Genomic DNA, 12132 nt, shown 5'->3' on the forward strand with positions numbered 1-12132 from the left:
GTTGATGTGTGGGTCCAAGGTGGGACACCATGGAAAACATTCCTACAACGGTAGGAAGAACTCCTGGTTCTTTTCTCCACCTGGGTAATAATTTTGGCTTACCTACATAGCCACTCAACATTTTATGTCTGCTTTTGGTGTGTTTGCCAAGTGACCTGGAAACGCAGCCCATCTTTTATGTTAGTGTGATAGTAACCATTTACACAAACAGTGGGGGATACGTTGGTACTATTTATAAGCACTTAACCACTACAGAGAATAGATTCCAAGTTCTCCCTGGGAGACGGCTCAGAAGGGGCAGATCTTCCCAACCCGATAAGACTCACACCCTCAGTCCAGGACACTTCGTCATGCCTCACCTCTTGTTTGTTAGGGATATTCTTTTTGGCTAGACTAGTTTTGTTAACCTTAAGTTCAAATCTTCTTTTGAAAGCTGATTTTTAAAAATTGGCCCTTGATTTATCCATTTCTGATATTAGATCATTTTTGTTTCCTTATTTTTCATGACCAGACTTCTTAATTTTTTCTTAGAAAAGGAAGAAACGGCTCCTGCCATGGATCCACTATAAGATGTGTGTTCATCACCATATCAGACACGAAGCAGAAGCATGATCACCTTCTCAAGTTTATAAGAGGGGCCAGTTAGTTGTGCACTGCAAGAAGAGAGTTCCAGATGGGGGAGGTGTCCTGTGTTTCTTCTAATGTTGCTGATGTGGCTTGAAGGCCAGACTTCAACTTCACAGGTGAGTGGGAGGGGCCAACTCTGGTCCACCATGGGCTCAAAATGGGATCAAAAGTAGGAACTCAATCAGTCCTCTTGATATATCTCCTGATTTTCATGTTAGGTGAATCCACAGCTTTTTTAAAATGGCTGTTGCTATGCTATACACAGGGTCATGCTATAAATAGGAGCAGCTTGATGGCTGTGCCCCAGGCTATCAGATAATCCTGTTTACCTGCTGACCCTCCACTGCCTGTCCCTTAACCTCTTTTTCCCATCTGTAAAAATAGAGATAACAAGCCGAAGTTCAGTATTGTTGTAAAGATTAATAGTAATATTATATTACATTAGTGTATATATGAAGTATGTAGTATGATGCTTGGTGCAAGTAAATGTTCAGCAAATAAAGTGTTTATAACAACTCTATATAAAATTAAGTGTAATTGTGATTTTATTTCTTCTCTTGCCATTCTTCCCACCTCAGTGAATGTTTGCACTCTTGCTGGGCAAAAGTATTTCAGGGGCTTGTTTGTTTTCTTCCTGTCATCTACCTCCAAAATAATAGACAAGACTGAGAAAGAGGTTCTAAAACTGAAACTGACCATTCAGTGATTCACAGGGCAATTGACTTGGTTTATGAGAGACAATTTTACAAATAAATAGGCTTTACTTTGACATTACAGATCACTTTTTAAAATAATATTAAACATATTTTATTTAAAAATTACTTGCAAGTAATGTGTCACTTGGAAATACACTTGCCTGACTTACTGAGCAATACCAACATGGCTTTAAGCACAAATACTCCTTTTTTTAAAATATGTATTTGAAGATAGCCAGAAAAACACCCTTTGTTTTATTGTTGTTTGATTGATTTTTAAAAACTGACATTTCTTCCTGGTTATAGAAGTGTAAACAATGCAAATGAACCCATAATTAGTCACCACCTTCACATCCACACCAACTATGTGCATATACATACCTGCTGGTAAACCTGGAAGAGCTGCTGTATGACAGTTACATTTGATCCCTGGCAGTCAGGACTGAGCTTGCCATGTAGGACCGATCACTGGTATTCCTTTAAAGAGCAAGTCACAGTAGAAACACTTCTTGGAAATAGTTCACCCCACTTTGGTATGTCTTAGGTTTTCTCTGTGATTTACATAGTTGTTTAGTTTAATTAAATCCTAATACCAAGCATGAAGCACAAAATAACTATTAATTTCTTCTATTTCTATATTAGCAATTTTGAAATATATATACGTATATACGTGTATACACACACACAAATACACATACAGTTGACCCTTAACGTGGTTTTGAGCTGCATGGGTCCACTAATATGCACATTTTTTTCAGTGGTAAATAGTACAACACTACGTGGTTCGCGGTTTGTTGAATCTGTGGTTGCAGAACTGCAGATATGGAGGGCCAACTGTAAGTTATATGAGGATTTTCAACTGCATGGAGGGTCACTACTGCTAACGACCATGTTGTTCAAGGGTCAGCTGTATATGTGTGTGTGTGTGTGTGTGTGGTGTGGGTGTGGGTGTGGGTGGGTGGATGTGCACACGTGCATATGATGGCTGTCTATAGCCATCATAATATTAGGCAGGAAGGAGAAAATTTAAAAAAAAACAAACACTTCCATGTGGAGGAAATATAGTTAAAATATTTAGATGTAAAAATGACATCCCTAGATGAAGTAGTTATAATGAATTTTCCATAAACTCCCTTGCCTGTCCCAATGGACCTGACGACTGCCTCTGTCCAAATATTCTGAAAACTCTAAGTGTACCTACTCATATATTGGAAGAAAGTGGTTGGATGGGGAAGGATGGATGGGCCTTACATTTAGCTGTATTTTGTAGTGTGTTCTCTTTAGCTATTGGCACATCTGTAAAAAGCACTGGAATGCCAGAAGTACATTTACATAAGGATAGGAAAGCAAAGTAGACATTATCACAGCCCACATTTTTATCAGGACTTTCATGACTAGGAAAATTTCCAAACAGTGTAATGACAGTATTCTTTATTCTAATGTAAAATGTAGCAGAACAAAAAGAAATTGATGTACAAATAAATATAATGCAAAACAAAATTACAAAGAAGAGAATACACAATAATGAAGACTAGGCTATTCATTTGTAGCCATGAGGCTGTATAAGCTGTTAATTTTGAACACGCTAGAAAAAACATCATTCTTGATTATAAACTACCTATTTGTCATCAAGATTTTGATTTTTTAATCTTTTCATAGTGAAGAATATTGCCCGTATCTTTAAATAGTGTGCATTTCTTTGCCAATGGTGCAGCTGAGTACCTTGTTCCAGTCGATTTTGGTGTAAGTGACCGAAAGCTTCCAGTGCAAGGCCTTGAATGTGGTATCTGACATTTTGATCATTTCTACTAATTTCTGTGTGATATTCAATTTCTGAAAAGCTCTGCTTTTAGTAAATTCTTAACATTTTGAACTTACTCAAAACAATACTAATTCCAGAATATTTAATGACCAACCGTATGATAAACTATAATTTTAAGTCCTCCAACCATCTGTGTTATAAGTGGTGTGATCTCTAACAATCTTTCTAAAAGTTTTTTTGGATGAAACTGGAAACTTTCAATGGATATAATTGTAATCTGCTGTCCATCTATAGTTATAGCATGAATAGGGCAGAAGACATTGGGATAATGATCTCTCGTGTGGAGCCTTCACATGCTGCCACAGGGCTGTTACAGACACCTCAAGCTCCCGTCTGTACGATTTCATTATGGGTCGCTTTTTCTTTCTTTAGGTGAGCAAACATAAAAGAGATTTTGGTTTTGGCTGAACAACTCTGACTGCCTCTGTCGTCATGTTCTGTAATTAAGACCTGATTTTCTATCCTCCTACCTTCACTGGTGAGGACTGATCACTGCTTTATTGGGAATTGAATGAGTTGTCCCTTCCTTGAGAAAACATTGTTGTTAAGTAATAACCTACCATCATTAAACACTTTATTAAATTCCCCTTGGGGGACATGAGATACATTTTAGCAGCTATGTATGCCTTCTCTTTATTCAACATCTGATTCTTCAAGTCAGCCATCTTGGGTTGACCTTGCCCAGCTGGGCCACTGGTGTGACATAGGTGTAGTGGAGTTCTTCCACCTGACACTCAAAATAAAAGGGCAAATTACAGAAAATAAATTCAAAGTAACTTAGCAATTAAAAGTATGAAAATATTACTTAAAACATTCAGGATTTCACGGATACATTCCACTGAGGAGAGGTGAGTTGGGTTGTGTCTGAGATAGCTAGAGAAGAAACACAGTAAACAAAAAGAAGTTAAATGATACTGAACATCATGCAGAATTCAGAAGTGTATCTTTCATGTGGGCTTAAAACTTTCTAACCAGAAAGACAGGAATTCTCTCAATAATTACTAAATTCAGTAGGATTTTAAGTCTAAATACTTCATTAATTTCCTTCCTCCATCTAAAGGCAGATGTGTAGGAGAAGAAATTATATTCCAATAAACTGAATTTCAAGAAGGTAACTTCTTTTCTCCTTGATTTGCAGCTGCACAGCTGGGTCCCACTGTGTCCTTCATCCATGGATATGTTCAAGCAACGTTTGGATGATGATTTGGCTGAGACATTCTAGGAGAACTTTAAGGTCAGGTGGGTAGGCTCTCCACGTGGTCTAAAAACCACCTTCCAATCCCGAGTTTCCATGATTTGTTATTTTGACATCTTTAGTTTGTTCCTCAGAAACTCATGGGCCAGGGGAATAAAACGCAGACAGGGGTGAATGAGTTCATTCTGCTAGGGCTTTCCAGTGACTGGGGGACTCAGGTCTTCCTCTTCGTCTTGATCGTGGCCATGTACTTGGTGACTATTGTGGGAAATTTCCTCATTCTTCTTCTGATCAGGCTGGACAGCAGGCTTCATACCCCCATGTATTTCTTCCTTAGTGTTTTATCTTTGGTGGACCTTTGTTATACAAACAGTTTTGCCCCACAAATGTTGGCCCACCTGCTTTCAGTCCAGAAGTCCATCCCATTCATGAGTTGTGTGCTCCAGCTCTACATATCCCTGGCATTGGGTGGATCTGAGTTCTTCCTGCTGGGAGCCATGGCCTATGACTGCTATGTGGCCGTGTGCCACCCGCTGCGCTACACAGTCATCATGCACGGAGGGCTGTGCCTGGGGCTGGCTGCCGGCTGCTTGGTGGCTGGTTTTGTGAATTCGCTGATGGAAACAATCATTACCTTCCGGCTTCCCCTGTGTCACAATGTTATTAATCACTTTGCCTGTGAGATCTTAGCAGTTCTACGGCTAGCCTGTGTGGACATCTCCTTCAACAAGGTCATGGTGGCCGTCTCAGGATTCCTGCTGATCATGCTTCCCTTTTCCCTGGTTCTGTTCTCCTACGGTCGTATAGTTGCTGCCGTTCTGCACATTCGTTCTTCTCAGGGACGTAGCAAAGCCTTTGGGACGTGCGCCTCCCACCTCACTGTGGTTTGTATGTGCTTTGGGGCTACCATTTTCACCTACCTGAGGCCACGGTCAGCATCCTCAGTGGAAGAGGAGAAGACGGTTGCTTTAGTCTATGCTGTGGTGGCTCCTATGTTGAACCCCTTGATTTACAGCTTGAGGAATAAGGAAGTTATGGCTGCTCTCCATAAGGTTTTAGAGAAATTCAGAGGCAGGGGGTAAAGTAAGAACTTCTTGTTATCTATCATCAAAATCAAAAAGGACATCAGAGAAGTGAACATGGGACTGCCACACTCACACCAAAGAAGACTGTTAATGGTTAGATCCTGGCTTTCAAATGAAGCATTCCTTCACAGGATTAATGGATTTCCTTACACAGGCCGACACTAGATGATTTACATGTCAGTGATTCATGAGAGGGACTCTTTTTAGGTCATCTTCTCCCAGGTAACCATAGTATTTAGACTTCATCTGCCCATTTTAAAATTTCATTAGTGTATCAGTGTTTAAAGGAATGATCCATGGCTTCATCAAGCGCACCTGGTTTGTGGAATGAATAGACAGATGAATTGCACCAATCAGGTCTACTTATACTTTGTGGAAAAGAATGGAGAATGTCTGATCTTCTTTCTACATGACAATACTCCAGTTATTTGTAGAATAGTCTTATTTCCTCTGGGATAATCACAAATGGTTTTTTCCAACTCTTTCCTAAATAAAATCAGTTTTGGAACTTCCAGTACCCTGTGTGCCTTGATCTAGACTGTGATGTGATGTCCTGAAATAAATGATGTAAAACCCAGTATTTGTTCAGACCATTACGTTGGATCTCATTTGCTTTTAAGATGCAAAATCTGTGGCTTCATTGCAGTCTTTTTATTGTGGTCACATATACACTATGTAACATAAAATTTGCCATTTTAAGTGTACAGTTCACTGATGTTAATTACATTCACATTGTTGTGCAAACATTGCCACTATCTATTTTCAAAATAATTCATCACCATAGTCTTTTATTTGACTAATTTCCCAACACCTGTTTCCTATAAAATGGTTACTAAGTCTTTACACTCACTGTACTCTTTTTTTAAACTTAAATAAAGGTATGTATATTTTGTTCTGCTAATTATTATTGATTTTCACACCTCCCGCCAATCTGCCAAGATTATTTTGAATTTTGATTCCAGTTCACTCCATTTGTTTACTTTGTCTTTTGGTTTCATAGATACAATAAGCAGAAAAATTTATAAAAATAAATCCCAAATAGTACATCTCAATTATATATCACTGAGAACTTGGTAAAAATAAATCCATGATGTTTTATAGTTGGAATCATTAGTCTTCAGCCTTTTCAGACTGGCTTCTTTCACTTAATAATGTACATTTAAGTTTCCTTCATGTCTTTTCATGGCTTAATCATTTCTTTTTGGAACTGAATAATATCCTGTTGTCTGCATATACCACAGACATTTACCCATTCACCTACTGAAGGACATCTTATTTGCTTCTAAGTTTTGGTAATCCAGATAAAGCTGCCTGTAAACATCTTTGTGCAGGTTTTGTGTGGACATATTTTTGACTCCTCTGAGTAAATACCAAATAGCAGGATTGCTGGATCGTATGATAAAAGTTTGTTTTGTTTTGTAGGAAACCACTAAACTGCCTTCCAAAGTGGCTGTACCATCCTGCATTCCCACCATCAGTGAATGAGAGTTTCTATTGCCCCGTATTTCACCAGCATGCGGTGTTGTCAGTACTTTTAGATTTTGGCCATTCTAATAGGTGCATAGTGGTATTTTACTGTTAATTGCATTTCCTGAAGACACGTGATATGGTGCATCTTTTCATATGTTTATTTGCCATCTCTATGTCTTCTTTGATGAGGTGTCTCTCAAGATCTTTAGGCCATTTTTTAATCAGCTTGTTTGTTTTCTTATTGTTGATTTTTAAAAGTTACTTGTATATTTTAGAAAACAATTCTTTACCCAATGTATCTTTTGTAAAAATTGTCTCCCAGCCTGTGGCTTGTCTTTTCATTCTCTTGACGTCATTCACTTTCAAGTGCTGACAGAAAACCATGTTTACATATGCAAGAACTCAAAATTATTACCCATTCATCCTTCACTAAGACTATAGCAAATAAAACAAAAAACGTGAAAACTTTAGACAACAAAAGATGCTTAAAATAAAGGATTGGGGAGGGCATGAAACTGAAGTTGTGATAGGACAGGCAATGAACTAAAACCTTCTAAGTGTAAAATTGAGTTTTAAAAGCTCTAAATTTCTGTATGTTGAAAGTGAAGAAACAAAGGCCAGTGTGGTGAGTACAAAATGATGCCGTTGCCCCCACAGGGGATAAGGACTTGGATAGAGCCCAGTGTCTAGAAACAGGTCTTAATTAGCTCTGATTAACCACTTTCCCTTTAGAGACTATCCCAAGTAATTCTTCATGCTTCACAAACTTGTTTATCTGAGGCTTGGCAGGAAGTCCACACTCTACAGCTTGTCCTTCATCATCTGGGCTTTTATCTTAATTTGCTCTAAATGTCTAAACAAAATGCAAATCTCCTCTGATACCACAGCCATTCCCAGTTGTCCCCTGAAACTTGTGCTCCATTATCACAAAGTGCTCCTTATTCTGAGTGTCTTTTTTGAATGTATTCTTCTCTTTCTTGCTCTAACTTCAACCCGACTATTCACTGAGAGTGCTGATGCCCATCAGCCCTCTCAAACACAGACTCATTTTCTCTAATGCTGGGTAGGAAGATGAAGAGGGTATCTTTCCCGATCTTCTGCCTCTTCCAGACCAAAGCTCTTTTTATTTTTCCCTAACCGACTCCAGTTCCTTTGAAGCATATGCTGTCAGACTATCGCACCACCATCCCCTCTTTTTCCCTTCATTTACCATCCACCCTCCTTGTTTTACACTGGCCTAGTACTAATTCTGTCATACCTGTGAGAATATCTGCATTGATGCAAAAGGTCCATTCAGTATCCTGTCATCTCAGTTACTTGACTTTTTATTTCTTTCCAGTCTTTGTCCTCTGACCCACTGCAGTCACCTGCTTCTGTGATTATACCTTAAACGCCGCCTCATACTCCATTGTCAATATTTGCACTCCCTTTAATGTCTCCGCGTCAAGTACCCCACTCTCTGATCATTTGTTCCTATTTCTATTTTTCTAGTTCACACCATAGAGTATAACTTGTAAAATATTTGGCCCCACTTCTTTCCCAGCGTAGGTTCCATGTCCACTTGTATGATCATTCTTTATATACACTATGATTGTCTCAAGGACATTGTATTTGCAGTTAACTCTCCTCTTCTACGTCCTGAAGTGCATTACCCATGGAGCTAAAGAAGCTTAAACTTCAGGGCTCCTTACTTGCATGGGGTCCTCCAAGGTACATGGGTGTGTGTGTGTGTGTTTAAGTTATATTTACCTTATGAAAATTTTCACAATTAGGAACTTTAATTGCAATTGGTTCAACTAATGTCATTTTTCATTCTTATTTTCCATCTTTCATACTTTACCTAGTGGTAGATTGTACCAATGTGGTTATGAACATTTTGGAACTCCAGCTACGGGAAACTTGAGTTGAGGTACTGAATTCAATTCCTAAGGCTGCCATGGCTAAGTACCACAAACTAGGTGGCTTAAAACTACAGAAATTTATCTTATCACAGTTCTGGAGTCTAGAAGTTCAAAATCAAGCTGTCAGTAGGGCCATGTTCCTTCTGCAGCTCCCAGGAAAGAATCCTTCCTTATCTCTTCCAGGTGCTGGTGGCCCCAGGTATTCTTTGGCTTGTGTCGGCACACTTGCAATCTCTGCTTAGTTCTGTCTTCTCCATGTGGCTCCTGGTGTCTTCCCTTCTTATAAAGGCACCTGTCATTGAGTCTAGGGCCCACTTTAAATCCAGAATAATTTCATCTCAAAATCTGAGCTGATTACATTTACAAAGACCCTACTTCCAAATAAAGTCACATTCTGAGGTTTTGGGTGGACATGTGTTTTGGGGGACACTAATCAAACCAGTACATGTGCACTTAGTTTGGATTCCATAGGATATTTTAATGTTATTCTCAGTCACTCCAATTTATAGTTAAATTGCTAGTCACGCAGGTTGGCTTTCAGAAATGGCTTTCAGGAATACTGCTACTACCCATCGTGCTGACTCACCGAGTGTCATTTTTGGAGACAGGAGTTAGTCTGTGGAAAGTTCTTCCGACTCTTACTGCTGACTTGAAAAGAGATTTAACTAATAAGCAATAGGTGTAAAATGAAATAATTAAGATAACATAAAAAGGCAGAGAGGCAGAAAAGAGAAACAAAGAACAAATTAGACAAAATGGAAAGCAAACAGAAACATGATAGATTTAAATGCAAGTGTATCCATAATAACACTTAATGAAAATGGTCGAGGCATAATAATTAAAAGACATCATGTAGAATAAAACAGAAAGACTCAGCTATCTGCTCTCTACAATTGATCCGCTTTAAATATGAAGACATAGATGGATTTAAAAGTGAAAAGATGAAAAAAGCATGCCATGCAATATTAAAGTTAGGAAGCTAAGTAACTATATTACTATCAAATGAAGTGATCAGCATAGTAAAGAATATTACAAGGTAAATTGTAGGACATTATATAATAATAAGGATATTGGTTAGTCAAGAAAACTTTAAACATTCTGGTAATCTAATAACAGAACTACAGATACATAAAAAGTAGGCAAATTCACCATTATTATTGGAGATGTTAACATCATTCTCCGGTATTTGACAGATCAAGTAGACAAAAACCAGTAAAGATAAAGCAAACTTGAATCAATCTGTCCTAAATGACACCCCATTCAACAATAGAAGAACATAAATATCAACACATGTAAAATAATTGAAATCATACAGAGCATTTTCTTCAAACATAATGGAATTAAATCAGAAGCAAGTAACAGAAACACGTCTGGAAAATCCCCCAAGATGTTGTCAATTAAACCCCATTTTTCTAAATAACCCATAAATCAAAAAGGAAATTAGAAATTTGGCGTGCAGGCCATTACCTTTACCTGGTGCATATTGCTAGCCAGAAATAGCAACCTGGACCTTATCCTCAAAGCATTTTGGTGGTTTGAACCTCTCTCTGGCAGCCACCCAAAGGACAGACACGCAGGCTTGCCTTTGTTTTGCCAACTCAGAGTATTCTCAGGGCTGGGATGGCTTTCCAGATGGCATTTACCAAAAGTATTTAAAGGCAAAAGTATCAGCTGCAGCAGCTTGACACTAGAGATAACAGTTGAGACCCCCAACAGACAGACTGAAAAGGTTGGGAAGGAAGAGGCTGGAAAAAGACATACAGGGTGAATAAGAGCTTTTAAAACCTCAGGTACATACAAAGGAATTGAGAAGGCTTCACACATACTCGGGGCTGGACTCATGCTTAGAGAAAGCCAGAGAAGACCCAATGATTTCACCTCTAGGTAACCTTCAGGCTCTATACAATAGGAAGTGAGGGCTAAAACAGAGTTGTAAACATCCTGGGTAACTGTTGAAAGTATGCCCCAAACAGAACTAAATATCCATTCAATGGTGAATAGATAACAGTGGTAACATCTGTATACTGGAATACCACTCAGCAATAAAAAAAAAAATGAACTGTCCTTTACAATTAAAAAACCTGGACATAACACAACAGATACAGGAAAACTCTGGGGAAAAAGGGAGGGACCAACCAAAGGACCTCAGGACCAGAGAAACAACATGACAGACAATGGAATTCCCTGGGTTTCCTTGTTGCTTCCCACATGCCCTGGACAGGGATCTGCAGAATTCTCCAACCTGGAAATGCCAACAAGTATAAACAGACAGCTCCAAGAAAAGCCTGTGTATCTTTTTTTTTTTTTTTTCTGATAAGAGGCATGTATTCACAACATACAACCTGAAACTGCCAACAAGTATAAACAGACAGCTCCAAGAAAAGCCTGTGTATCTTTTTTTTTTTTCTGATAAGGGGCATGTATTCACAACATACAACCTGAAACTGCCAACAAGTATAAACAGACAGCTCCAAGAAAAGCCTGTGTATCTTTTTTTTTTTTCTTCTGATAAGGGGCATGTATTCACAACATACAACCTGGAACTGCCAACAAGTGTAAACAGACAGCTCCAAGAAAAGCCTGTGTATCTTTTTTTTTTCTGATAAGGGGCATGTATTCACAACATACAAAGGATTCATACAACTCAATAATAAAAAGACAAGTAGTCTAATTTAAAATGGGCGATTTAAATAGACATTTCTCCAAAATATACAAATAACCAGTAAACACATGAAAAAATGTTCAACATAACTAATTATCGGGGAAATGCCAATGAAAACCACAATAAGATATGCTTCACAGCCATCAGAATGACGAGCATCAGAGTCAGGTGATAACAAGCATTGGCTACAGAAAATGTGAACAGTGCAGCCGTCGTGGAAAACGGCCTGGTAATTCCTCACACAATTTTTTTTTTTAATTTTTGATTGAGTTATAGTCATTTTACAACGTTGTGTCAAATTCCAGTGCAGAGCACCATTTTTCAGTTATACATGAACATATATATATTCATTGTCACATTTTTTCACTGTGAGCTACCATAAGATCTTGTATAAAGCCTGTGCATCTGAATTCTAGGATAAGATAGTGCAAGCAAGTTGTAGAATATAGCCAGTTTGTATCTGCTGAACATCTCCAACCTCTTTGAAATGATTTGTATGAAATTTGGACCCTAAGCCTCCTGCATAAGGAACCACAGGCACAGTAATGCATAGAACCCACCCACAATAGATGAGCATTCCCTGTCTTTGGACAAGTATGCTCCCCCTTTTCAGTCTCCCTTGCACACTGCCACCACAACAGGTGACCAGAGCCTGGTTAGCACAAATACTGTTTG

The 12132-nt window shown here is 38.5% G+C and overlaps 2 protein-coding genes across 3 annotated transcripts in view; both read left to right on the forward strand.

Moving 5' to 3' along the window:
• Positions 1–303: 303 nt before the first annotated feature.
• Positions 304–12132, forward strand: part of LOC102510491 (olfactory receptor 2A2) — a 92131-nt gene continuing 80302 nt past the window's right edge. The window contains exons 1-2 of one of the 2 annotated variants that reach the window (XM_032483558.1): positions 304–743; positions 4283–4383. The gene's annotated coding sequence lies outside the window, so the exon portion shown is untranslated. The remainder of the gene's footprint in view (positions 744–4282; positions 4384–12132) is intronic. The other variant, XM_032483559.1, reaches the window with a different exon arrangement.
• LOC102509795 (olfactory receptor-like protein OLF3) lies at positions 4480–5421 on the forward strand. The gene has a single exon (XM_006191442.2). The coding sequence runs from the start codon at positions 4480–4482 to the stop codon at positions 5419–5421; it is 942 nt and encodes a 313-aa protein (XP_006191504.2).

This window comes from Camelus ferus, chromosome 7 (assembly GCF_009834535.1).
Source record: "Camelus ferus isolate YT-003-E chromosome 7, BCGSAC_Cfer_1.0, whole genome shotgun sequence".
In the NCBI taxonomy this organism is placed as follows: domain Eukaryota; kingdom Metazoa; phylum Chordata; class Mammalia; order Artiodactyla; family Camelidae; genus Camelus; species Camelus ferus.